The following is a 25278-nucleotide window of genomic DNA, read 5'->3' as shown; positions in this document are numbered from 1 at the left end:
ATTACATTAAATGCCGTTGGTGAATATGTACCAAAGAAAACATTCAAAACAAATAAATTATAAAGGAAATTCCCAATGATATCATATACAATATTTATACAGTTATAATATTCACCTCAATCTTCTAACTATCAATTTAGTATAATATAAATATACATTTTCAAGATTTATTATGTTACACATGTTCAGAAAGGACATATATATATAATGTCTTAAATATAACAACTCTCTCCCTTTCTTTGGTTGGACTAATACCAAGTATACCACTCATAGTGAAAACGTTTACAATTACTCATATAATTACAATATATTATCTTTATTCTAGATATTCATATCCGATACATTGAATTTCAGATAATATGAAATCATTTATAACTAAGAGTTTGAAAAGTTAACGAAAACGGAAGCTTTATTTTATCATTAACTACCTTAAAGATCTGTTGTTGTTTTGTTTTTATTATTTCAACAATAGCAACATATTTGACTATCATGTTTAAATTCATTTCTTTTTCATATCTTTAAATTGTAACCCTTACACCTTCCACTTATCTCTCAAGAAATATTATGGGCAAGAAATTACCAAATACTAGGATTATTCTTGACGAAATTGAAGATTAACATCTATGAACGAGATCATGGTTCGAAATTCACATTAACAGTTGATCGTCATACACGTTACTCTTATTTAAGTGTCTATATATATATTCCTTGAAAAATAATTTTTTTTAACTATGAATCCCATAACCTTTTATTTGTACTCTACTACATATTACAATTTACATGGTACATATTTATAAAGGTATGTTGTTAACTAATTATTCTGAATAAATTTACATCAAAAAATAATTAGATAATGTTCAAGACCTTTTTATGTTAAACAATTCATACTACTTATTTTTGTTTAAGTAGCTAAATGATAATAGCATTAGTGTTTTTGCCCACTATTTATCTGCTTATTGGATTAAACACGGTCAGTTGACAAAATATAAATAACTTTTCTCTATTTCAACTTTGATACAGTTATTAGCAGATAGAAATTCCTATCATATTTGAAATAAAAGCATCATGAAAACATTTTCATTAATCTGGTTAACTAGAATGTGTAATCTTAGAGTCTAATTGATCACACAGTTTTAATTACATTATAATTAAATTGTAAATGTTTTGATTAATCATGTTATTTACTCCATAGCATTGATAGATTTATACCAGGCAATCCCCTAATTGTTTCGAAGCGTTCTGCTTAGAATTTAAGTTATTCTTAAAATTCTCAGATAAGCATGACTCCAAACTTCCTAATAATCGCGTCGTCACCAGTTCTTTTGCTTTTGATTGTTGCAAAGAACTGTTGATTCCAGCTACCATAAAATACAACAACCTCTTTGACGTTGATAGAACGTTTTTAATGCCACGTATCAAATTCCTTATATGAGAGCGATGAAACTACACATGTTCGGGAATTCAAAGTACTACTACACTCAAAATTTACAAAAAAAGCAAACAAAAACCCCGATTTTTCAAAGATATCAAAGCAACCCAGATTATATATATATATTACTTAACATTCTGAATGATTTATATGCCAGTGGTGACTATTTGCTTAGTGAGCAAATCACTCGTTTGTTACATCTCTGTTATTCATAATAAGAATTACTTGGATTACGGTTTTGATTACTACTCTCGAAGGTCCAGTTCTAGTTCGCCTTGTATAATAAATTTCAACGATCTCTAATAGTTATCAATTTTTAATTCAATAACATTGAGCTTTTTCAGAAGCAAACATAATCAGAATTATCAATTCATTCCTAAAAAATGTTTGGTTATTTTTCAGTTGTCTTAAGTTTTGGTCAATAGTTTTATGAACGTTTTGATTGAAGTGAAATGAGTATATCCATTAGGATTCCGTAACTACATTTGATTAGCGAAAATCAAATATCTAATTATAACAAATTAACAAAGATAGCGAGAATACATAATTGACTAACTGATTTAATTAGGGCATATATTTTAGTGTATACCAAATTTCTTTCAAGAATGTAGGATCTTCACAGACAATCAAGTTTTTAATATCACAATGGGTTTTGTGGATATTATAGTAATTTCAATAGTTAAGATCATGAGTCAATTGAAGCTAGACCAGAATGGAAATCCTGGAAGTACTGGATGGCCGTTTCGTTTTTGTTTCACAATATGTTTAGACGTTTAGAGGAAATTCTATATCACCATAGGACTAATTTTATTTAAGCATTTAAAAGTATCTTAGCTCTCACTAACTTAGACTTCTTTACTATATTGATTTGTTCTGTAAAACGTTATCAATATATTCATGGACTATCTTATAAATGAATATACCTATCATAGGTTTGGTCACAAACAAAGATTTTTATAACCACTTACAATAACCATTTACTATAATATCCACAAAAACCCCTTCTGATAATAATCATATTCCCATTAGTGACTGGCTTCAAGAGATATTTCCTGGAGTTTTAGTGAGAAGCAGTGATCAGTGGAGTTCAACCAGGTCTGTTGTGAGATAGTAACTCACTGAAGACAGTTGTGGATGTGTCTCTCGATTTCGTGGATTGGTTGAAGTTGGACATTAACACGGTTGGATGACTATTCAGTGGTCTAGAGGTTAAGCGCTCACGCGCGAGGCAGGATCGTGGATGCGCGCTTCTGAGGAGTCCCATACTAGAACGAAACGGCCGTTTAGTGCTTCCAGGATTTCCATAGTGGTCTAGCTTCAATTAACTCATGATCTCAACTATTAAAATTCACAATGTGTTTTATGATTGATAAAATCAAAAGTCAACTGAAATTATTAAACACAAATTTTACGGATATTTCACTATTAAATTTTTTTAAAACCAGAAATTTTCCCAGCAGTAAAATAAATAACACTTTAATTCTTTCGTTGTTGTTGGTGGTGTACAACAGTTTTTTCATTTCCCTTATTTCTTCAATATCCTAACATTGAACACTGTATGCTATACATATAAATTAGAAAGTAGATTGTAAAATGTAAAGTAAGTATTTAAAAGTTGATTGTAATAAAAAAAAAAAAAGATCATTTCTTATATAACAGAAATAATAATAAGAAGTAGAATACGAGCCAAAAGAGAAAAGTAACTAGGAGGGATATATATTCGAAACAAAGAAGAATGTAATTAATCAATAATTTCTTCGTTTACATTTAATTCCATAACTAATAACACGTCCATCATCATTAATTTGTGGAATACGTTTATCTCGTATAAAATAAATTGGACAATGATATTGTTTTGGACAAATACATGGTACTCGACCACCATAAATATAACCATCTGTACTTGGTGTTTCAATATAACAAAAATCATCTACTTTACATTGAGGCTATAAAAAAGAAAAATATAACAAAAAAGGTATATGATAAATATTCAAAAAGAAATAAGTTAAATATATCATGTTTGTATTCAATGAATTGAAGATATAAATGTGACACTTCGTAAAGGTCAATAAAAGTAAAAAACTGATGAAGAGTGGAAAATGAGAGTTCAAACTTTATGAAGAATATCAATTCTCACAAGATTCTAGATGAATCATCCTGAAAAGTATTTACTAGTAAAAAAAACTATTATTCATAACTCATTTAGTATTGTTTGTTGACGACTGACCAGTTGCAGTCCTAAACATTAATGGGAAGATTCAAACAAACAATACTAATTGAATTTAACTTCACCCTATTGTACAAGCAAGTGGCTATCAGGACTCAGTGACCGAGTGGATAACGCGATGGCGTTTGAAGCGAAAAGTACTGGGTTCGAGTCCCAAAGTGAACATCAACTCTGAGATGCAGGTACATCCAGCTGACGAGTCCCAAATAGAAAGAAACGAGCGTCCTGGATTCCACTGCTAGCCACTATCCATCTTTGCTTATTATTCATAACGTTCTTCTGATTGTGCCGAACTAACTAGTATTGTCGATTATATTACCCAATGTCTGGAATAAAAACCTACATTTTGAACTAGATAAATTATACCTACTAAATATCCATGAATCCCAACATTAGAGAATATAGTTTTAAAAATAGTAACAAAGATTTCCCGATGTGTTTGATCAGTTTGTTGGAGCAAGACGCTTTAGATAATCATTAATAGTTTATATATTGGACATTCCTATATTACAGTATATCAGATTCCTCGTGAATTCTGGTAAAGAGAAACTATTCACAATGTTTGGATTCCGAGAACATCTTAATCCCTTGTCCTTGCAAGCTGACTATGAAATATAGTTCATCGATAAGAAACAGTAATGTCTAAAACTAATCATGAATTATCCTATCTCTTTGGAATAGACTTCTAAGGGCTTTACAAAACTCAGGAATAAACTTCAAACAAGAATACTGTAAGTGATTTACAAGAGAAACGTTTTATACTAAGATTTTAACAGTTAGAAACTCTAAACAATCAGAGCACATACACCAAATATAATTGACTGCGAACTTCGGAATCGCTAGTTAATCGACTCTAAATACAACACTTTAAAGCTAAGTTGCTAAGAATCAACTTACTAGAACCTTTTCAAACTATCTTTTTTCAGTTTGTTTATATAATTCTCTGTGTAATATTTCAGTCATCCTCTGTCAAAATCACAACTGTACTACTCCTGAGTCATTCACTAAACTCACCAGTTACATAACACGACTGAAAACTGTTAAAACCAATTAATTTGTTCAGATTTATGATATCACGTATGTTATGCTTCAGTCCTACGTATAAATCAGTGAGCATCTATCATCAATTTTAAGATTTTTCTATCTTAAACAGCTAACACAAAGCTTAGATCTTCCTTACTTCTATGATCTTTTAGCTTAACATATGTAATGCCACATCTTCCAGAATAAGTTGACACTTATGAGTAGAAATCTGTCGAACAATTTCATATTCGATGAACAAATAAAAAAACATTTTCAAATATTTCAACTGACTTAAAAGTCCCAAAGTCTACTTACCTTTGTTGCACATGTCATGTGTATATAATTACCACGAAAAACGCGGTCTCCAAATTGAACACCTTTGCTATATCCATAACGTTCAACATCAGCAATGCCTAGACATCGACAATTGATACGATCTACCATCAACCATGTCCCTATCTGCCTCAACTCAAATGCGATTTCTCCTTCTTCCATAGTGCAATAACGATGCCGTGCTTCATAGATTCTGTTACAAAAATGAGCTTGAAATTCGTAATCACGCATATCTAAAAAATAAGTTTTCAAAAAAAGACAAAGTCAGACATTAAATGGCTTATTTAAATTATTTTCCCTAATAACTAGTCAACTCATTATTAAGGCTACAAGAATTGGATGTGAAATCCAGTTGTATATCGAATTCTTCAACAAAGTATCTCTCCTATTTGTTATAGGTAAGTTACATACAAATGCCGTCATGAAATTTGAAACAAAGTTGGTTAAGTTTCAGCAAAATATCGCGAAAATTATTCAATTCACATGAAAGACCTCCAACTAACTGGTACGTTTTCCTCTCCTCTGATTATTATTGCTAGAGAATAACATCAAGTTTCAAAACTTTTTAAATATAATACAATAGCCTAGAGCGCCTTTTATGAAGAACTATATGATAGCATTCTTAGTTAATATTGACTATGTATGAGTATATTCGATATGAGTAACTGTGTAATATTGTATATCCCGATATTTATCAAGGTCCGCAATTTAATTTATCATCGAATTACCTCAAAAACTACAGTCTTATGAGTTTTCTGTTAGCTCGCCAACTTATATTTATACTATTTTGTAAGTAGAAAACTGATTGAAAGAAGCATGGTGAAATCATGATTAGAACAATCGAAGAACATTTCTTACAGCTTCAGTGAAAATGAGACAAAAACACAACAGGATTCTAAACAAACTATATCAATTGATAAAAACTAGCTTAACTGCATTGGCGGCCTGTTTAAACATCTGGGCTACCTGTTCCTGTCATCTAGATATTTCAACAAGTTATCTAATTTCGTTTGTTTTAATACATCATTATGGCCATTAGTAGCACAACCTATTCAGGTGCGTTTCTGAAAAGTGTAAAACCTTTCGCTGTAAAGGTTGCAGAAGGCCTAATCAGAGATATCGTGGTTGCTGACAATATGCAGCGAGAAGAATGTACATTATTCAGATGTCAATTGACTGGGCTGCTAACTTCCAACTGGCGATCACTAAATATTTATCGTCAGAAAGGACGAAGAAGTAAGAAACGGAAACTTGTTGAAGTACTTTGTTATGAGAATTCTATATTGTACCAAAAATATAATATTGAATTGTATGTTTCGGTTTTGAAAATTATAAAACCTCCTTAATACTAGTCTCTAGAATCACCTATAGTATCATTGAATGAAAATGAAGACAATTCAGCGAAAGAAATTTTCTTTTCAACGAATCCATTTACCTAACCTATACGTACGTATGTATAGTTGTTTGGTTAATATATGTCAATAGAATGAGAGAAAAGATTGCATCATAAAATGAGTCAAGACTATAATTACCAAATGAGGTTGCGTAATAATCAGGGGGTTAGAGAAGAATATAAGATTGGAAATAATTTACGTGTTGAAATTATGAAAGATAATTGTCCACTAGACAGATATGAGGAAAATTGGAAAACATAAAAGTCATAATAATAACTGGATAATAAGCATGTAAATCTGTTAAAGGATAATGATAACTGATTACGGTTTAAAATTACAAAACTCTTAATTTAAAAATAAGAACAAACAAGGTCAAAACACACTACAGAAGGGAGTTAGGGCCAATGAAAGATAAGAGGTTGGAAATATCGTTTTTGCACCCGAAAATGGGGCTTGAATTGGTAAATCGTCAAACTCTTAGTAGTGAATAAGCTTTTTATTCAATCCTCTTCTATCAAGTCCCTTTGATTGTGCAGATTTTTTTGAAGGACGTGTCCAGAATTGGTTGGATGCTCCTGTAATGGAATAGTGATCGTCCTGCATTCTTCAAATAACTTTCACAATTCTGATCTGTATATTAATTTCATCCGACCATTCTTCTCTAACTCCAGCTGTAGCCGCTCCGGGGGCTATTGTGGGTCCCGAACCCAGATCAAGGAGGAGGGTTGGGCATAAGGTTAGCGACCCCATCCCGTAGAAAACTAACTCTTTAGAAAAAGGCTAACCAGAAGAAATTATTCAAACCATTTAAACTCTATCCTGGAAGTCAGAAGGTCTTCATTTAGAAGAGTTGTAACGCCTCATGGTGAAAGCCAAGATCCATCGGAAGATATGAGTCGGATGCCCCTTCTGACAACCAGAGCAAGCATTCGCCTAGGTACACGGGATGTTCGTACAGTGTAGGAGGCCGAGAGAGTTTTTCAAATTACTGCAGAAATGATGCGATGCAAACTGAAGGTGCTTGGAATCAGTGAAACACAGACGCAGGTTGGACAACAACGACCATCTTTAGGGGAGCTTGTTATACTCCGGTCACGAAGAGAAAAATGTCCCAAATATACAAGGAGTTGTATTGATGCTGTCCGAACAAGCACAAAATGCACTTATAGGATGGAAGTCTCATGGACCAAGGATCATCAAAGCCCTCTTCAGAACAAAGAAAGAGGGCTATACAAGGAACATCACCATATGCTATGAGCCTACCAAGGACTACAATGAAGACGTTAAAGATCAATTCTACGATAGGCTGCAGACAGTCGTTGAGAAATACCCAATAGATGACCTGACCATTCTAATGGGAGACCTAAATGCAAGGTAGGAATGGACAACACCGGATATGAAGATATAATGTGACCACATGGACTGGAAGAAAGGAACAAAAATGGTGAGAGATTTGCAAACCTATGTGCCTTCAATAAACTGGTCATAGGTGGCACTATATTCCCACACAAACGCATACACAAAACCACATGGACTTCACCGGATCACACTACGCAGAACTAAAGTGGCCATATCTGCATCAATAAATGTTTAGGAGAAAGATGGAGGATGTGAGAACAAGGAGAGGAGCTGATATAGCATTAGATCATCATTTGCTGGTAGCCAAGATGAAACTAAAACTCAAGAGGCACTGGACATCTGGGCGGATAACATCACAAAAGTTTAATATGACTTTTCTTCAGGATACTGCCAAATTCAACAAATTCAAGATAGCCCTCAACAATTTTACCCAAACCTTTCATGATCTACTCAATGGAGAGGGAACTACTATGAAGAGCAACTGGAAAGGGATATAAGAGGCAACCACTTCAACACGTTATGAGGTTCTGCGCTACAAGGAATGGATCACTGTTGATACACTGAATAAGACTGAAGAAAGGAGGAACAAGAAGTCAGCAATCAATACCAGCCGAACAAGAGCAGAAAAAGCCAAGGCACAAGCCGAATACACAGAAGTAAACAAGCAAGAGAGGAGGAGCATCAGAACCAACAAACTTAAATATGTGGAAGATTTAGCAATGACAGCAGAAAAGGCTGTAAGAGAAGGAAACATGATACAGTTGTATGATACAACAAAGAAACTCGCTGGAAATTGCCGTGAACCAGAACAGCCAGGGAAAAGAAAGGAAGACAAGGTAATCACCAAGATTGAAGAACAACGAAACGGGTGGGGAGAACACTTCAAAGAACTCTTGAATCGACCAGCTCCACTGAACCCATCGGACATCGAAGCAGCTCCCACGGACCTCCCAATCGATGTTGGCCCACCAACAATTGAAGAGATCAGCATGGCCATCAGACAAATCAAGAGCGGCAAAGCAGCAGGACCAGACAACATCCCGGCAGATGCATTGAAAGCAGATGTAGCAGCAACTGCAGAGATAATCCACATTTTTTTCAGTAAGATTTGGGATGAAGAACAAGTACCTATAGACTGGAAGGAAGGACTTCTGATCAAAATACCAAAGAAAGACGATCTCAGCAATTGTGATAACTATAGTAACATCACTCTTCTCTCAATACCACGAAGAGCCTTCAACAGGGTATTGTTAAACAGAATGAAGGACTCCGTAGACGCCCAACTTCGAGACCAACAGGCTGGACTCCGTAAGGATCGATCGTGTACAGACCAAATCTCAGCTCTACGGATCACTGTGGAACAATCAAGTGAATGGAATTCGTCACCCTACATCAACTTCATTGACAACGAGAAAGCATTTGATAGCGTAGACAGAACAACACTATGGAGGCTTCTTCGACACTACGGCGTGCCTGCCTGAGAAGATAGTTAATATCATACGGAATTCCTATAATAGATTAAACTGCAAAATCGTGCATGGAGGACAGTTGACAGACTCGTTCGAGGTAAAGACTGGTGTCAGGCAAGGTTTCTTACTCTCACTCTTTCTCTTTCTCCTGATGATCGGTTGGGTTATGAAGACGTCAACATCTGGTGTGGGAAGCACGGGATACAATGGACAGCTAGGATGCAGCTGGACGATTTAGACTTCGCAGATGACCTGACTCTTATATCACACACGCAACAAAAAATACAGGAGAAAACGACCAGTGTAGCAGCAGTCTCAGCAGCAGTAGGTCTCAATATAAACAAAGGGAAAAGCAAGATTCTCCGATACAATACGGTATGCACCAATCGAATTACACTTGACGGAGAAGCTTTGGAGGATGTGAAAACCTTTACTTATCTGGGTAGCATCATTGATGAACACGGTGGATCTGATGCAGATGTGAAGACGCGGATCAGAAAAGCAAGATCAGCATATTTACAACTGAAGAACATCTGGAACTCAAAACAAACTCAAAATTTTCAATACAAATGTGAAGACAGTTCTACTGTATGGGGCGGAAACGTGGAGAACTACGAAAGCCATCATCTAGAATAAACAGGTGTTTATTAACCGTTGTCTACGCAAAATACTTTGGATCCATTGGCCAGACACTATCAGCGACAACCTACTGTGGGAGAGAACAAACCAGATTCTAACGGAGGAAGAAATCAGGAAAAAACGCTCGAAGTGTATAGGACACACATTGAGGAAAGCAGTCAACTGCGTCACAAGACAAGCCCTCACATGATATCCTGAAGGCCAAAGGAAAAGAGGAAGAACAAAGAACACATTACGTCGAGAAATGGAGACAGACATGAGAAGAATTAACAAAAATTGGATAGAACTAGAAAAGAAGGCCCAGGACAGAGTGTGTTAGAGAATAGTGGTCGGCAGCCTATTCTTCATTGGGGGTAACAGTCATAAGTAAATAAGTTAGTACCATTCTTCTCTCACTTCCCGATTATTATGCAACCACTTTTGATATTTGAAATCTCGAATCACTTTTTGATGGAATCTTTTTTATCTTTCTATAGACATATATTCACCAACTAACTATACATATGAAAACAAACTTCGTCACTTTATGATGCAATCTTTTCTATCCTTTTATAGACATATATTTGCATCGCTGAATTCTATTTTTAAAAGATTAATTGATGACACATATATCATGGTGTTATCAAATCCATAAATTTTAGTATCATTCCTCTATTATCGAATAGACATCAAAGTACAATATATAACTGTTTTATTCTATTTTTGAAACTATTCAACAGTGTAGATCATCAATGATCATCAATGATCTCCAACATGAAATTTCAAGGTCTAGAAGAAACTATGATCGATACTTTCTTTATCTTTCTTGAATTCCTAAAAAAATATTGTAACTATTTTGCAATATAATACATTAGTGTTTTCACTAACTACCTTTTGATTATATATATTTCATCTTTAAACTAAAACTTAAAAGATTTCATTTCCATATTAGAATTCTTTTCGTAGCAGCATTTTTGTGTACTTTAAGTCCATGCTTCTTTATTGTAGTAAACAGTTAACTATCATATTTTCTGTATAATGTAAGATAATTAAAGAAAGATCATAGTTAGTTATAATAACCTTTTTTCTCGTCAGAACTATATCTTATCTTATTTTCTTTCTGAATGGTATTGTTCCGTTATCCAGTTATTGATCTGATCTGATCATATTTGTACTAATAATTTATAATAATCTGTTGACATTCATTTATCTCCATTAAACTGAATACGTTAGCTCTTTCATGTCCAATTGTAGTGAACGAGAACACGGGTGGGGACAATCGAATGTATTTAAACATAAATTACAGAATATCTCACTAAAATCTGATAACCATCCAGTAAACAGTTAGTTTACAAAATAACAACCGATTGTCTCAATCTTGACTGTTCCTTCTGCAAATATCAGTCCATCTTCTCTGGTTTCATAGTTCATGCATTTTCCTACCAATCGCGCTTCGTTCTTGTTCTTTCCTTATCGGTCTTCTGTCAAAATACATTCTATGTCTCACCATTCTCATATACTACTTATATGGATATAAGTAGACCACACCACACAATTATTAATGTTATCAAAGTGATCATTGAATCATATTTAGCATCATATATTTACAGTAGTCAAATACATCAAAATATTAATTCTGATATATATATAATCTTATGAAACTATAATGTAAAGAGTAAAATGATTTAACCATTTAAATAATGAATAATTCACTTACCATCAGTACCTATAAGTTTGAATGTTAATGATTTAACATCATTTGTTGGAAGCCATGTAAGTGGACAACTTGAATAACTTGAACAAATATGACGACGTTGAGCAAATGGTGATAATGATTTATAATATTTAGGCATATTAAAAAAGCCACCACGTTCAAGCCATACACAAGGAGTTAATGACCGTCTCTGCTTAACATATGAATAAAAAATAAAGTATTAAAACTGCAAGCTTTTTAAACAAATTATATGGATATTTACTTGACAGCATTTCAAGGACTGTCTAATAATCACTTTACATGGTTAACACATAAACATCAGACATTTGACAAAAATACAATGTGGGACTCTTCAGCAGTGCGCATCCACGATCCCGCCTCGCGAGATTCGAACCCAGGACCTACTAGTCTCGCGCCGGAACACTTGACCAATAGACCACCGCCGTCCAGTGCTTCCAGGTTTTCCACGGTGGTCTAGCTTCAATTGACTCATGATTTCAGCTATATATAAAAATATAATGTATCTTAGATTATCTAGTGACTGATCAGTGCTTGAATCACTAAGGTTGATAATTACCTGTGGTTTATTTAAAACCAAATTTTTTGTATCATTCGTGAAACTGGTTTAATATGTAAAGAACAATGAAATTATTTAACCCAATGCGAGCGTTTGGAAAAATGATCATCTAGAATGTGGTAACATTCAAGCATTCTTCCATTGATATAACTTGAAGATAACAATTAGTTTTGAAGTTATCGGTTAAACCTGTATACCAGTCTATCAGTTTCTTTCACAAAAAGGTTTTTCAGCCTAATAAGATTATCCATTTCATAAACACTCCAAAAACTCATCATCAATCAGTCCTACGCTTCCTAATTTATTTACAACAAGCAAAACTGTATGGCAGATTTCATCATTGTCTATCAATTAAAAATGGTTGGTGTTAATTATCAGAATAACTTCTGACAAATGATATCAATCGGTAGGTGAATGGAATTCATAGATAACCCTATGGCTGATTTGTTTCCGTTTTCATTATTCGGATGTAGGGAGCACTTTTTGCCTGTTCCACAACAAAAATCAATTTTTCAAGTTTTATGATGCACGTTTAACCAGCAGCATAAGTTCCCAATACAGCAACCTAAAATCTTTTCCTCAAAAGTAGTCAGTCATCAATCTCATTGGTTGTATTCTAGTGAGATGGTTATGGCTCACTCAATCTATTTATTATGTTTTCTGCTGAAACATGAAATCATTTGCGGTTATCTTGGATTCATACTAAGAACAACAAGTTTGAATACACTGATGATAGTACTAATTATACTAATCAATCATGTGTACGTTTATAGCTTTAAAGATGTAAATATGTGCATATGTGCGGTATAGACTAGTAATATTTTCATACACCATTTACACGGTAAGTTAATCATCAACACATCCTATGCAATTAGTTTCCTTGATCAACTTTTCTTAAGCAAAACAAGAAACATTGTGGGATGAAGTGAATTCAGCTCATTTGGTTTATTCCAGATCTTCTTTATACACAAACCGATTTGTATAAATAAATAAATAAATAAGTTTATTCATGGTTTAATAAAATGAAAATTCTAGTCTTCACAAAACCTTATAATGAAGATTTAACATATTTTGAAAATGAGCGAATGGAAAAGAGAAGAATAAATAGAAGTGAAATCCTTCATCATCGCAGTGTAAGGAGAATCACAGGTTCTTTTTACATATACAAATTAAGGGTGATATTATGAATAGTGGTTACTTCTGCTTAACCTAAAAGTCCAACCTTATTCTGTTCATTTATTGCTCGAAATACAATAACAGTAGCAAGTGAATCTTTCATACCTATTATAATTTCCAGTTGTACTGTCAGGTACTTTGGGGCCATTCAAATTCAACTTCCTTGGCATATATCTTGATATTTTGTGAGGCAATCCTATATTTGTTCTTACAATGTACGTCCTATTGCAGTTCCAGGTAAATACATACGGTAGTAATAAGTACACACATGATAATTACCATTATCATCACTATTACTCCTAAAGTGATAATAATATCCACCTCAAATTCATCTAGATTCTCTATTATGTTAATGAAGTATATTTAAAACGGTCTCGTCACCTATTAACTTGCTTACCTAGAAACAGAAATACCATAACAAGTTAATATGTGATCCAACTGTTTGAAATATATTCAGCTGATACATCGCTTAGCTTTCATAAACCTCATCTCATTTCTGTTACGTAAATTTATCAAACAGATTGTTTTGTGATAATATTTATACTTCTTTATGATAAATAGCAAAGCTGTTCATTATTATTGTTCTGTAGGTAAGAGAGACTGAAAACTATCTTTCCATGCAAAAATATGATGTTCAAATTTAATAGATAATGTCTCTCTTATACCTAGTAACTAGAGACGTAAAAGCCTAAACATCTAACTAATACACTCAATATAATAATAAAGCTTAATATCTTATCAAAATGATAATAGGTATATATGGAATATTTCAGAATTTTAATTTTACCCTTTTCTAATCGTTTTGATAGTAAACAAGAAATTCATTGTTTCTACTTAACTAACTAAGCAGATGTACCTAAGATGGATGATTTACTGGTGTTGTATTCTCTCTGACAGATAATTTGACTCCGAATCTTTCATCGAAGTTCTGAATTACATCAGAAGCCACTGGTCGATGGGAAAAAACTGAAAAGGAACGTTTAAAATACACATTGTATTGGATACAAACGATTTTGTTCAGAAAAATAACAATATGTTCCCAGATGAACCATACCATATATAGAATAATGTAAAATTTCAGCAATGACTACTGACATTACGAATGTGCGCATAAACTAGTTTTAAAGCCAGATCTAAGTGATTTTTAAGTACATTTTAAAATTAAATTGCAACTACTTATGAGTACAATAAAACATATACCAAATGTTTAGTTAAATATCTTCAGACCTGAGGGAAATCTCGACAAAAATGTATTAGTTTCCATTATTCATACGAATCAAATAATATAGATTACGAGGAAAAGTATTCAACATTCTGACTGAAAAAGAAACTTCAATTTTCTTTAGAAACTATTCACAACTTAATATAACTGATATCTTTATTAATAAAGAAAACTATTTCAAATTAGTCGACTTAACAACCTCTTATTAGTTGTGAAAATATAATTAGGAAAGAATTTTGTTAGTTAAATAAAAATCATGATGTGGTGTGGGCTACTTATATCCACATAAGTAGTATATGGTGATAGTCAAACATAGAATGTATTCGGGCAGAAGATCGATAAGGAAAGAACGGAAACGAAGCTCAATCGGTATGAAAATTCATGAACAATGAAACCAGAGAAGATGAACTGATATTTGCAGAAGGAACAGCCAAGTTTGAGACAATCGGTTGTTATTTTGCAAACTAACTGTTTACTGTATGATTATCAGATTTCAATGAGATAGTCGATTGTCCCCACCCTTGTTCTTGTTCACTATATTTGGTGTCGCTGCCAACCAGGAGGAGGAAGGGTGCTGTTCTGTGGACGCCGCTGCGGGCCTAGAATGGGGGTGCATTTTGGGCAGTCTGGTGCAGAGAGGTGACGTCGGGTGGAGTGTTCTGGCGGGGCAGCGTTGGCTGTACCAGGTGCTGTCGACGGAGAGGAGCGATGGGACGTGCGGTCCGACAATCGTTATATACTACTTATGTGGATATAAGTAGCCCACACCACAACAACAAAGATTGGTGCGTAAACAACTAAACCTACGTCACACAATCATTTATGAGTTAAGTAACACTTATTTATGTTCATTTCTCTATTAAAGATTTTGTTCATAATATTATCATTCGGCCAGAAAATAAAAGTCATTAGCCAACCAATTGTTTTATTCATTGTTCAATAAGGATTTTACTTCAGTAATTCTGCTTTCATTATGAATTGTGATTAGGTTACCTTATTCATATCAATTCAGGCATTCATTCATACAATTCAAATAGTCTACAGTTCTTATGACAATAATCAAAAGTTAGAGTCTTCAGTTTAAATTCAATCAATATTTTATCGAGAAATTTGTCAAATCAGTAGTTTAGACCAGTATAATTTCTTAGTTAGATCACTATTCATCATCAATATTTTTCTAATTTATTCATCGGTACAACATAAGAAGCTTGATCTGGTTTGGGTAGCACTGAATTGTCACTTTTATGTAGGACATTGTAATGTGTTTCTGTCATGAGTTTAGATTAAAAGGATAGTTTAGCATGAAATTAATAAGCTATATATAACAACATTGATTTAAACCAGTCACAATTGTTTTTATTCAAAAAATTCAGATCACATAACCGAATGTTATACATTTTCCGGTAAAACCGTCTGAATCAATTCTATGAGTAGATTTGCAAGTGACGCAATTTAAATGGAATTATAACCATTAGAAAAAATATATCTGGTCTTCAACATCTCTTTGAAAGTTACAATACTTTCCTGCTAGATTACAATAGGCAAGTGAAATGTAAAGCAAAAATAAAATTATTACCAACTAATTATTTGAATATGCTTCACAATATCCCGAACGTGATATAAAACAATCAAAAGTAGAAAAATACCTATATTCAAGGTCAAAAGTAGCCTTACAAAACTTAAACCTTAAAAATTTCCGAAAGAGTAATTTATTTTCAGAAAGGGGTTTTGTGGAGATTGCAGCAATTTAATAGTTGAATTCATGAGTCAATTAAAGCTTAATCACCATGGAAAACCTAGAAGCACTGAACGAAAAGGCCGTCCATATGAATACCTCAATAGCTTGATGAATATATTTCAATCCAATCAGTACCGCATAAAACAAAGATGATTCTACTTATAAAATCATCTACGTGACTATTTATATTATATTTTGTACAAGATATCTGTTGGAAGAAAAAAATCACCTAAGTTTTGAAATTTTAAACTAAAACTATTTAGTTATCTATCTGGCCAAATAAGCAGACATTTGATTATTGATGGAGAGTGCTAGTGGGCAGTCTATGCTCCTCCACGAGGGGTAACAGGCGTAAGTAAGTATATAAGTTAGTAAGTAAATGAGTAAGTAAGTAAGCAAGTAGTACTGAACCTGCTATCCTACAGTTTGATGCAAAATCAATTCAGTTACAATATGAAATATCACTTATTAGTTAACCATATCATTTATGTTATAAATTAGCACCTATTGACCCGATTCAGTTAATTATAGGTTAGATAATGAAGGATGAAAAGATTTGTCGATTGTTTTTCAGTAACGATGATCGATCATTTTATACTTTTGAGATATTTGAATCACTATTATTACTGTTGAGTAGATAGATACTATTTAACATTTGACACAGAAAAATAGATAAGTAATATTAAAATGAATTAATTGATTGTTTGTAAAGTTTATTGCCAAATTTCAGCAAGCAAAATTGGATAGTGGCTAACAGTGCAATTCAGGATGCACGTCTCGTCCTATTTGAGACTTGTCAGCTGGATTTACCTGCATCTCAGAGTTGTTGTTCACTCTGGGACTCGAACCCAGTATCGTTCTCCTCGAACATCGTAGTGTTATCCACTTAGCTACTGAGTCCTGATAACCATTTGCTTGTACAATGGAGTAAAGTTAAATTCACTTGATGTTGTTTACTTGTTTCTTTCCATTGCTATTTAGGACTACAAAAAAACTACACCAAGTGAATAAAACTTAGCAGTAAAAATATATTCTCTTCAGTATACGCTAAATTTAATATAACATTATCATAGTACTATAGTTCAGAAAAGAAATATTTTCTCTGAACAGGTCTTTTGCTTTATATGTCAGCGCATATTTACCGTTAATTTCACTGGTGTTTATCCAGTTAAACAATGTCACTTAAATATATAGATCACGTGGTTAAATTAGTAAAAATCTTTGTATAACTATGGCGTATGATTGGCATTGGTTCATTACAGATACATCCAGACTGATATCAACTAATGTATGTGACCCAAATACTCGTTATTTTTAGAAATAAGGTTAACAACTGTTTTTTTTACTAGGACTCATTTAAGAATAACTAAGCTATGAAAAGACATACTGGTCACATATCAGTAAACAACGTTGAAATGATTAAATTAAAGTGACATTTCCCTAAGTAGATTATGTTGAATTAAGATTAGTGTTCCAAATTTCGGTCTATTGATCTTATAACCCATTAAACTCCCTTAACAGTACATCACGTACCTTTATTAACACCCAACTCATACACATTGAGAAAACTATAAGTTTAGCACATTCGTACATAAATTTATTGATTAAAGTATTTTTAATGGCCTTCTTGGTTAATAACTTTTTTACTACATTCATAGCGTGTTGTGTGCTACTGACGTCGACAGATATAAGTAGTATATGTCATCAATAAAAAGTGAAACGCCAATAAGCAGAAGGTTAAGAAGATGAAAGAAAAGAGAATGAGAACAGAAACTGATTGGCATGGAAACGAAAGAATAACTAACTCTGAGACAACTAATGAACATTTCGCAAATGAAGTATTACTGTATGTCGTGGACATACATTTGGTTGTCCCCGCTTGCGTTCTCGTTCACTACAATACGACTTCATTATTACTTGGAATAAAGCAAAAGAACACAAATAATTTAATATTCTGTTCTAAAAACCACACAGATTTATAGTGAGTGGCACCAAATGTCCAACAGATCTCAACTGACTCTTTTTGAGATACTTATAAATTGTTGTTTGACATGAGATCCAGGAAATATTTTTCATTCATTAAACAAATGCAAACTTAAATATCGATAACCGGATAATAAAAGTCACATATAATTAGACAATTGTATTCCAAAAATTAAACCATTTTAAACACCGAATTCAGTAGCTCGTTGGAAGCCCTTGAATCATTCGATTTCTTTAGTTTAAAGGATTAAAGAAAAAGAATTATCTTTGCAAACTTTCATTGACAAAATTAAATAAAAAGGAATATTTTTCTCTTCTACCAGTTAACTATTTCCTTTTACAATTTGATGAATAGTACCAAGTTACTTCATGAAGATATTCTATACTGAAATAAACTCATTATGAAATTATGTTTTATTTACATTTTCATTAGTCATATGAACTCATTAGTTACCCCCCGTTTCTTTTTTTTTGTAATTTTAAGTACTTTATTGTATTTTAAATAATGACCTAAAAATATAAGTCAGGTTATTTTATATGAATAATTAATAATTGATTTACATCTCTGTAACACCACTACAAGTTAATGAAAGAAAAAAACAACAGAGAATATAATAGTTAAAATCATGAATCAATTGAAGCTAGATCACTGTGGAAACCTGGAAGCACTGGACGACCGTTTCGTCCTATTGTGGGACTCCTCAGCAGTGCGCATCCATTATCCCACCTAGCGAGATTCGAACCCAAGACCTATCAGTCTCGCGCGCGAGCGCCTAACCACTAGACTACTGAGCAGGCATCCCACGGTGTTAATGTCTAACTTCAACCAATCCACGAAATCAAGTGACACATCCACCATTGTCTTCAATGAGTTGATATCTTCCAACAGACTTGGTTGGACTCCACTGGTTACTGCTTCTCACTAGAAGTCCAGGAAATATCTCTTGAAGCCAGTCACTAGTGAGCATATGATTATTATCAGAAGGGTTTTTTGTGGAGATTTTTAGTAATTTTATAGTTTAAATCATGATTCGAAAACTCCACAAAAGATCCCTTCTGATAACAGAACACATCATTTAAAACAATTTTAATTTATTAATTTAAATATAACTAAGTAATGATAATTGAAATTTATCTAAGAAATCAGAATTTTTTTAATGATAAAACTAAGTTTGATAAAACGGAGAGTTTCCTGTATGACTTATTGAAAGGAATACGGAATTCGTGGTAGTAATAATTCAATCTAATACATTGATATTATAAACATGTTAAGGGAGTTAAGGAATATATACATCAAAAATATTCTTATCACCAAGTTTTCTGTGTAGGTTGAAACAATTCAAACTCAGAAACTTTGATATAAAACATACTGTAGTCAACATGAACAACAGTGGGGACAATCGAATGTATTTTAATGCATTACAGAACATCTTAGTAAAATCTGAGAACCATACAATAAATACTTGATTTGCAAAATGCCAATACGTTGATTGTTCCTTCCTTTCCATACCAATCACTCTGTGTTTTCGTCCTCTTCTCTCTGATTTTCTTAACCTTTTACCGTCAGGTATTTCATTTTGGATTGGTGATAAATTCTACTTATACCTGTCGACATCAGTAGCACCTCAATACATGTGAGACTGAATTTATATATGAAACGAAATTTTTCATATTTACATATGGTTCTTGTGTTTATTCACAAAAGATAATGAAAATCTGCATCGTTAATATATGAGAATTACAGTTAATTAAATAGATACATAATTTCGTAAATTCTTATAATTGATTATTAAAACCCTCTCTAGAAAGCACTAGGATTTTTAACAAATCACAGAAAGAACTAACTCTCAACTAAGTACTGTCAAAGTATAAAAGCGTTTGACTACTACTACTGTAGTGTGGTCTACTTATATCCATATAAGTAGTATATGACGATGGTCAGACATAGAATGTATTTTGGCAGAAGACCGATAAGGAAAGAACTGAAATCAAGCTCATTTGGTAGATAAAATGCATGAACAATGGAATTACTACTATTATATTCGAAAAAGAGTTGTCTACAGACACCATGATAAATAACAAACAATTTAAACGTAAAACTGTATGTTAGTTAATTTAAATTCATTCTGTACTGTTTGTTTGAATCTTCCAGTAATGTTTAAAACTGCAATTTATCAGTCTCTTATCAGCATATGTGCATACTGTGCGGTTTGTCTCGATATTGCCTTAAGTCACAGGGATTATGAACAAAGATGGATAGTGGCTAGTAGTGAAATCCAGGATGCCCCTGCATGTACCTGCCTGTCAGAGTAGTTGTTCACTCTGGGACTTGAACTCAGAACTTTTCGATTTAAACTCCATCGCATTATCTACTCAGCTACTGAGTCCTGACAACCACTTACTTGTAAAATGAACTGAAGTTAAAATTCACTTGGTATTGTTTATGATACAGATACACCCAGATGAAGAGTTCCAAACAGGGAGGAATGCGCGTCCTGGATTCCACTTCTAATCACCATCCACCTTTGTTTATTATGATAGGTAATTTGTTCACATTTAACATTGAAACTTATTCTGATATTTCAATTTATATTGTCTTAACTAGTGGTATGTTAATAAGTATAATTCAATAAAAGTCTGTCCAACTACTAGTATAATATTTCATAATTTCAACTAAATATTATAACAATATAGAATTAAGTCTAAATCAAATTAGATATTCCAACTTTCTAATCTAAGTTATATTCCTGATTTAACTAGTCTATTTGTTATATTTATAAATATATACATCCTGTTTATAAATATATACAATTGCCTATTTTATGAATTTTTATTAATTCTTGAATATATCAGTAATTAAGGGTTAAACCATAAATTCAATCTAAGTTAAATGTATAGAAAGTTTTTCATCATACATTACATTATTACTCACTTACTTACGGTCACTTACGCCTGTTACCCCTGGTGGAGGAGCATAGGCCGCACACCAGCATTCTCCATCCAACACTGTCCTGGGCAGTCCTTTACAGTTCTTTCCAGTTGTTATTCACCCTTTTCATATCAGCTTCCATTTCCCGACGTAATGTGTTCTTTAACCTTCCCCTTTTCTGCTTCCCATCACCATTCCAAGTTACCGCTTGCCTCGTGATGTAGTTTGGTGATTTCCTCAATGTATGTCCGATCCACTTCCAACGTCTTTTCCTAATTTCCTCTTCAGATGGAAGCTGGTTTGTCCTCTCCCATAAAACGCTGTTGCTGATAGTATCCGGCCATTGAATGTTAAGTATTTCACGTAAACAACTGTTTATAAATACTTGTACCTTCTTGACGATGGACTTGGTACTAGTTCTCCACGTTTCAGCTCCATACAGTAGGACTGTCTTGACGTTCGTATTGAAGATTCTCACTTTGAAGTTATTTGACAGTTGTTTTGAGTCCTATATGTTCTTCAATTGTAGAAATGCTGCCTTTGCTTTGCCAATCCTCGCCTTTACATCTACACCCGATCCTCCTTGTTTATCAACGATGCTTCCGAGGTAAGTGAATGTTTCCACCTCTTCCAGAGTTTCTCCATCAAGTGTGATTAGGTTGGTGTTCTCCGTGTTTTATTTGAGAATGTTGCTTTTTCCTTTGTGTATGTTGAGTCCTATTGATACATATACTGGCGAAATACAGCAATTTATTTCAATGAGTAGAACACTATAGTTCTTGTATGTAAATGTTTGTAAACGGTTGGAATAATAATAATAACACCGACTAATCGATGAAAATCGAGCAATTATAATATGATCATTATGTATTGAGGTAGTTGCCGTTTTATCATAATATTACATAATGCATCTCATAGATAAATAGATATATGTTCCAATATTGAGTCATTTGATGACATCTGCTCAAGTAATAAAACATATTGCATTCAATTTTGATGGAGTTTTGTTCTCTCAGCTGGATAGTTTGGTCGTTGAGCTCAGAGAACAAAACTCCATCAAAATCATCCACCTGAACTACAAATCTTCTCTACCACATTGTATTCAACTAAAGAGAAAAAACTAAATCACATAAATAAGTATAAATGAATGGTGGCTAGCAGTTGAATGAAGGACGCGCGTTTTGTAATATTTAAGACTGGTCATTTGGGTATACCCAAATCCCAGAGTTGATGTTTACTCCGGGAGTCAAATCCAGTACCGTTCGCCTCAAATATCATCGTGTTATCTACTAAGCTCCTGAGTCCAGATAGCCACTAATTCATTCAATTGCCTGAAGTTTAATTCGTCTTGTATTGGTTTAGATTACATTGCTAGTTACGATCCATCTGTTTATAATCCTTATAACTTAAGGAAATATTGGGTCAATTTGCATGGGATGTACCTACACCAGCAAGCGACTGATCAATTACAGTCCTAAACGTCAATGAGAGAACTCAAATAACAAATACATGATGAATTAAAATCAAATTTACTTCCCAAACTATGGAGTATTTTAAGAAGAGTTGGATATTGACTAGCAGTAAAATTCATGACGTGAGTTTGTTTTTATTCAGGATAACTGGCTAAAGAGTCCTCGATGGAACGAGACGTACTATTCAATTATGCCTAGTGGCAATATCCAGGTAATCTGCACAGGATTTACATACTAAAATGGTGGCCGATCATTTCTGATCCTTAGCAACAACAACAACAGGAAGATTCAAACAATCATTAAAAATGAACTATAAAGCATCTTATTCTCAAAACCATTTCTTCTTAATAATGAAATCATTAATTTTGAACTTCAATCCTACCACAATTCATATTGGTTTACTTAACAGAAGTGGCTATACTTTTATTATAAAAGAATGCGTACTGATGTTTCGCTCTTGTTATCTAGTTATAACATGGGAAATGTATTATTATTATTACTTAAACTTCTCAACAGAAAATGAATAGTTGAAATCATGGGTCATTTGAAGCTAGACCACCATGGAAAACTTGGAAATATTGGATGGCCGTTTCGTCCTATTGTGGGGCTCCTTAGCAGTGCGCATCCACGATCTCGCACTCGTGAGATTCGAACCCAGAACCTACCGGTCTCACGCCAAAGCACCTAACCGATAGACCACTGAGTCGGCATCCAATGGTGTTAATGTCTAACTTCAACCAATCTCCACAAAACCCCTTCTGAGAAAATGAACAGTTAACAAAGGAAATGTAGTTTTTATGGGCAATATATAGACGTGATATTTCGATTGCTTACAATGTTATATTGTCTACTCATTTAATTGACTTCCTTCTCATTATTCTCTATATTACTTACTTGTTATCCATTAGTAGTCTGTGTAAGAAGTTGTTTAATAATATACCACAAAACTTACTGATCAATGGTATAAATGTTTAACAAAAATAGTGATTATATTTATTACTATGAGAACAATGCATACATTAATAAATAACTATACAACACATGCATACATGCACACACTATACATAAATATACATACAAAGTGTACAATCATGTTAACAAAAGATTAACTATTTTTTTACATTTGCCATTCAATATTGATTTATCTACTTTTAATTTTTTATTATTATGATCATTTATGGATTATCTGGAATTTTTAGGTCAACAACAAATGAAATACAATAATTGGTATTGATTGATTATGATTTTGATAAGTAAGTGAATACACGATTTGCCTACTACTACTTCTACTACTACTACTACTTATTAGGCGTACTAATGCACAATTTCTTTAAAGAATATCTGCTGGTGTAATGTAGACTATCATTTGTTTCTCTATTTATCTCTTTCTTTCTCATATACACAAATACATACACTAAGTGATCCAGTGGTTTAAGAACGAAAGGCAAAGAAAAAACAATACAATAATGAAAATTCAATTTGCTTACACTATACTCATGTATAAGAGTAAGGATTTATTTATGTTGAACATAAATTCAATAAAAAATTTTTAACCTAAATTATCAATATTGAGAATATAAAATACAGAGTGTTTTGCACATAATCCACAATCTAATCATTATGTATGTTATTTCAAAAAATCAATGGCCGAGTGGATAACGAGATGGCGTTTGAAGCGAAAGCTACTAGGTTCGAGTCTCAGAATGAATATCAACTCTGAAATGCAGGTACATCCAGCTGAAGAGTCCCGAAGAGGACGTAACGCGCGTCCTGGATTTTACTGCTAGCCATTATCCATCTTTGCTTACCATAAATCTATAAGAGTTTTTGGTGAAAGTTCATTTGTTGAATTGTGACCTAATCATAAAAGCCTCATCGTCCTTCTAGACAATATCAACCTAAATTCCAGATAAATGTCTATCATAATTGATAATAATGTCCCAGATAGTTAAATAGCTTCTGAGAAATAGAATAATTAGAAGCTAATTGATATATTACAGAAACTAGAATCAACTGAATAAGTATTGAAAACCCAAACTTGGAAATACAGTTTGTTTTAGTTCAGTGATCTCTAGAAGAATTTATCTTGATGATTGGGTTTGATTAACGTTATCTACCGGGGGAATTCTGTTCAGTTCTCAATCGTCTTATCAATTTAAGTCGCACCTTGAAGGCGTATTTCTCTAAACAATTAGAATTCAATGTATATGCAGTTTACAGTCTTAATTTTATAGAATTTAAGGACAATAATGAAAATTCAATTTGCTTACACTATACTCATGTATAAGAGTAAGGATTTATTTATGTTGAACTTAAATGAAAAAGTTTAAACCTAAATTATCAATATTGAGAATATAAAATACAGAGTGTTTTATACATAATTCACAATCTAATCATTTCAAGATTAAATCTATAAGAGTTTTAGAGAAGAAATTTAGTTTTCTTACTTTACATTACAAAATTTCTATGTTTCTCATAACATATATTAATACGGTAAATACCTATCTAGTAAGGAAAAGTTAACTTTCTATAGGACTTTCTGATAATTTATTATAAATCAGAGGGGGTTTTGTGGAGAATTTAGTATTTTCACAGTTGAAATCATGAGTCAATTG

General features: G+C 33.0%; 1 protein-coding gene across 2 annotated transcripts in view; it reads right to left on the bottom strand.

Annotated features, from left to right (window-relative positions):
* Positions 1 to 3139: 3139 nt before the first annotated feature.
* The window catches only part of Smp_065370.1 (hypothetical protein), a gene marked incomplete at its 3' end in the record, with an annotated part of 29798 nt that continues 7659 nt past the window's right edge, over positions 3140 to 25278 (bottom strand). The window contains exons 1-3 of one of the 2 annotated variants that reach the window (XM_018796090.1): positions 11570 to 11869; positions 4995 to 5245; positions 3140 to 3375 (exon numbers count right to left, since the gene is read on the bottom strand). In XM_018796090.1, coding sequence (XP_018650337.1) covers positions 3175 to 3375; positions 4995 to 5245; positions 11570 to 11705 — 588 coding nt within the window. In that variant the 5' untranslated portion in view covers positions 11706 to 11869. Of the gene's footprint in view, positions 3376 to 4994; positions 5246 to 11569; positions 11870 to 25278 lie in introns of those variants that run through there. The other variant, XM_018796089.1, reaches the window with a different exon arrangement.

Source organism: Schistosoma mansoni, chromosome 2 (genome assembly GCF_000237925.1).
Source record: "Schistosoma mansoni strain Puerto Rico chromosome 2, complete genome".
In the NCBI taxonomy this organism is placed as follows: Eukaryota; Metazoa; Platyhelminthes; class Trematoda; order Strigeidida; family Schistosomatidae; genus Schistosoma; species Schistosoma mansoni.
This window is presented reverse-complemented; position numbering and strand designations above follow the sequence as displayed.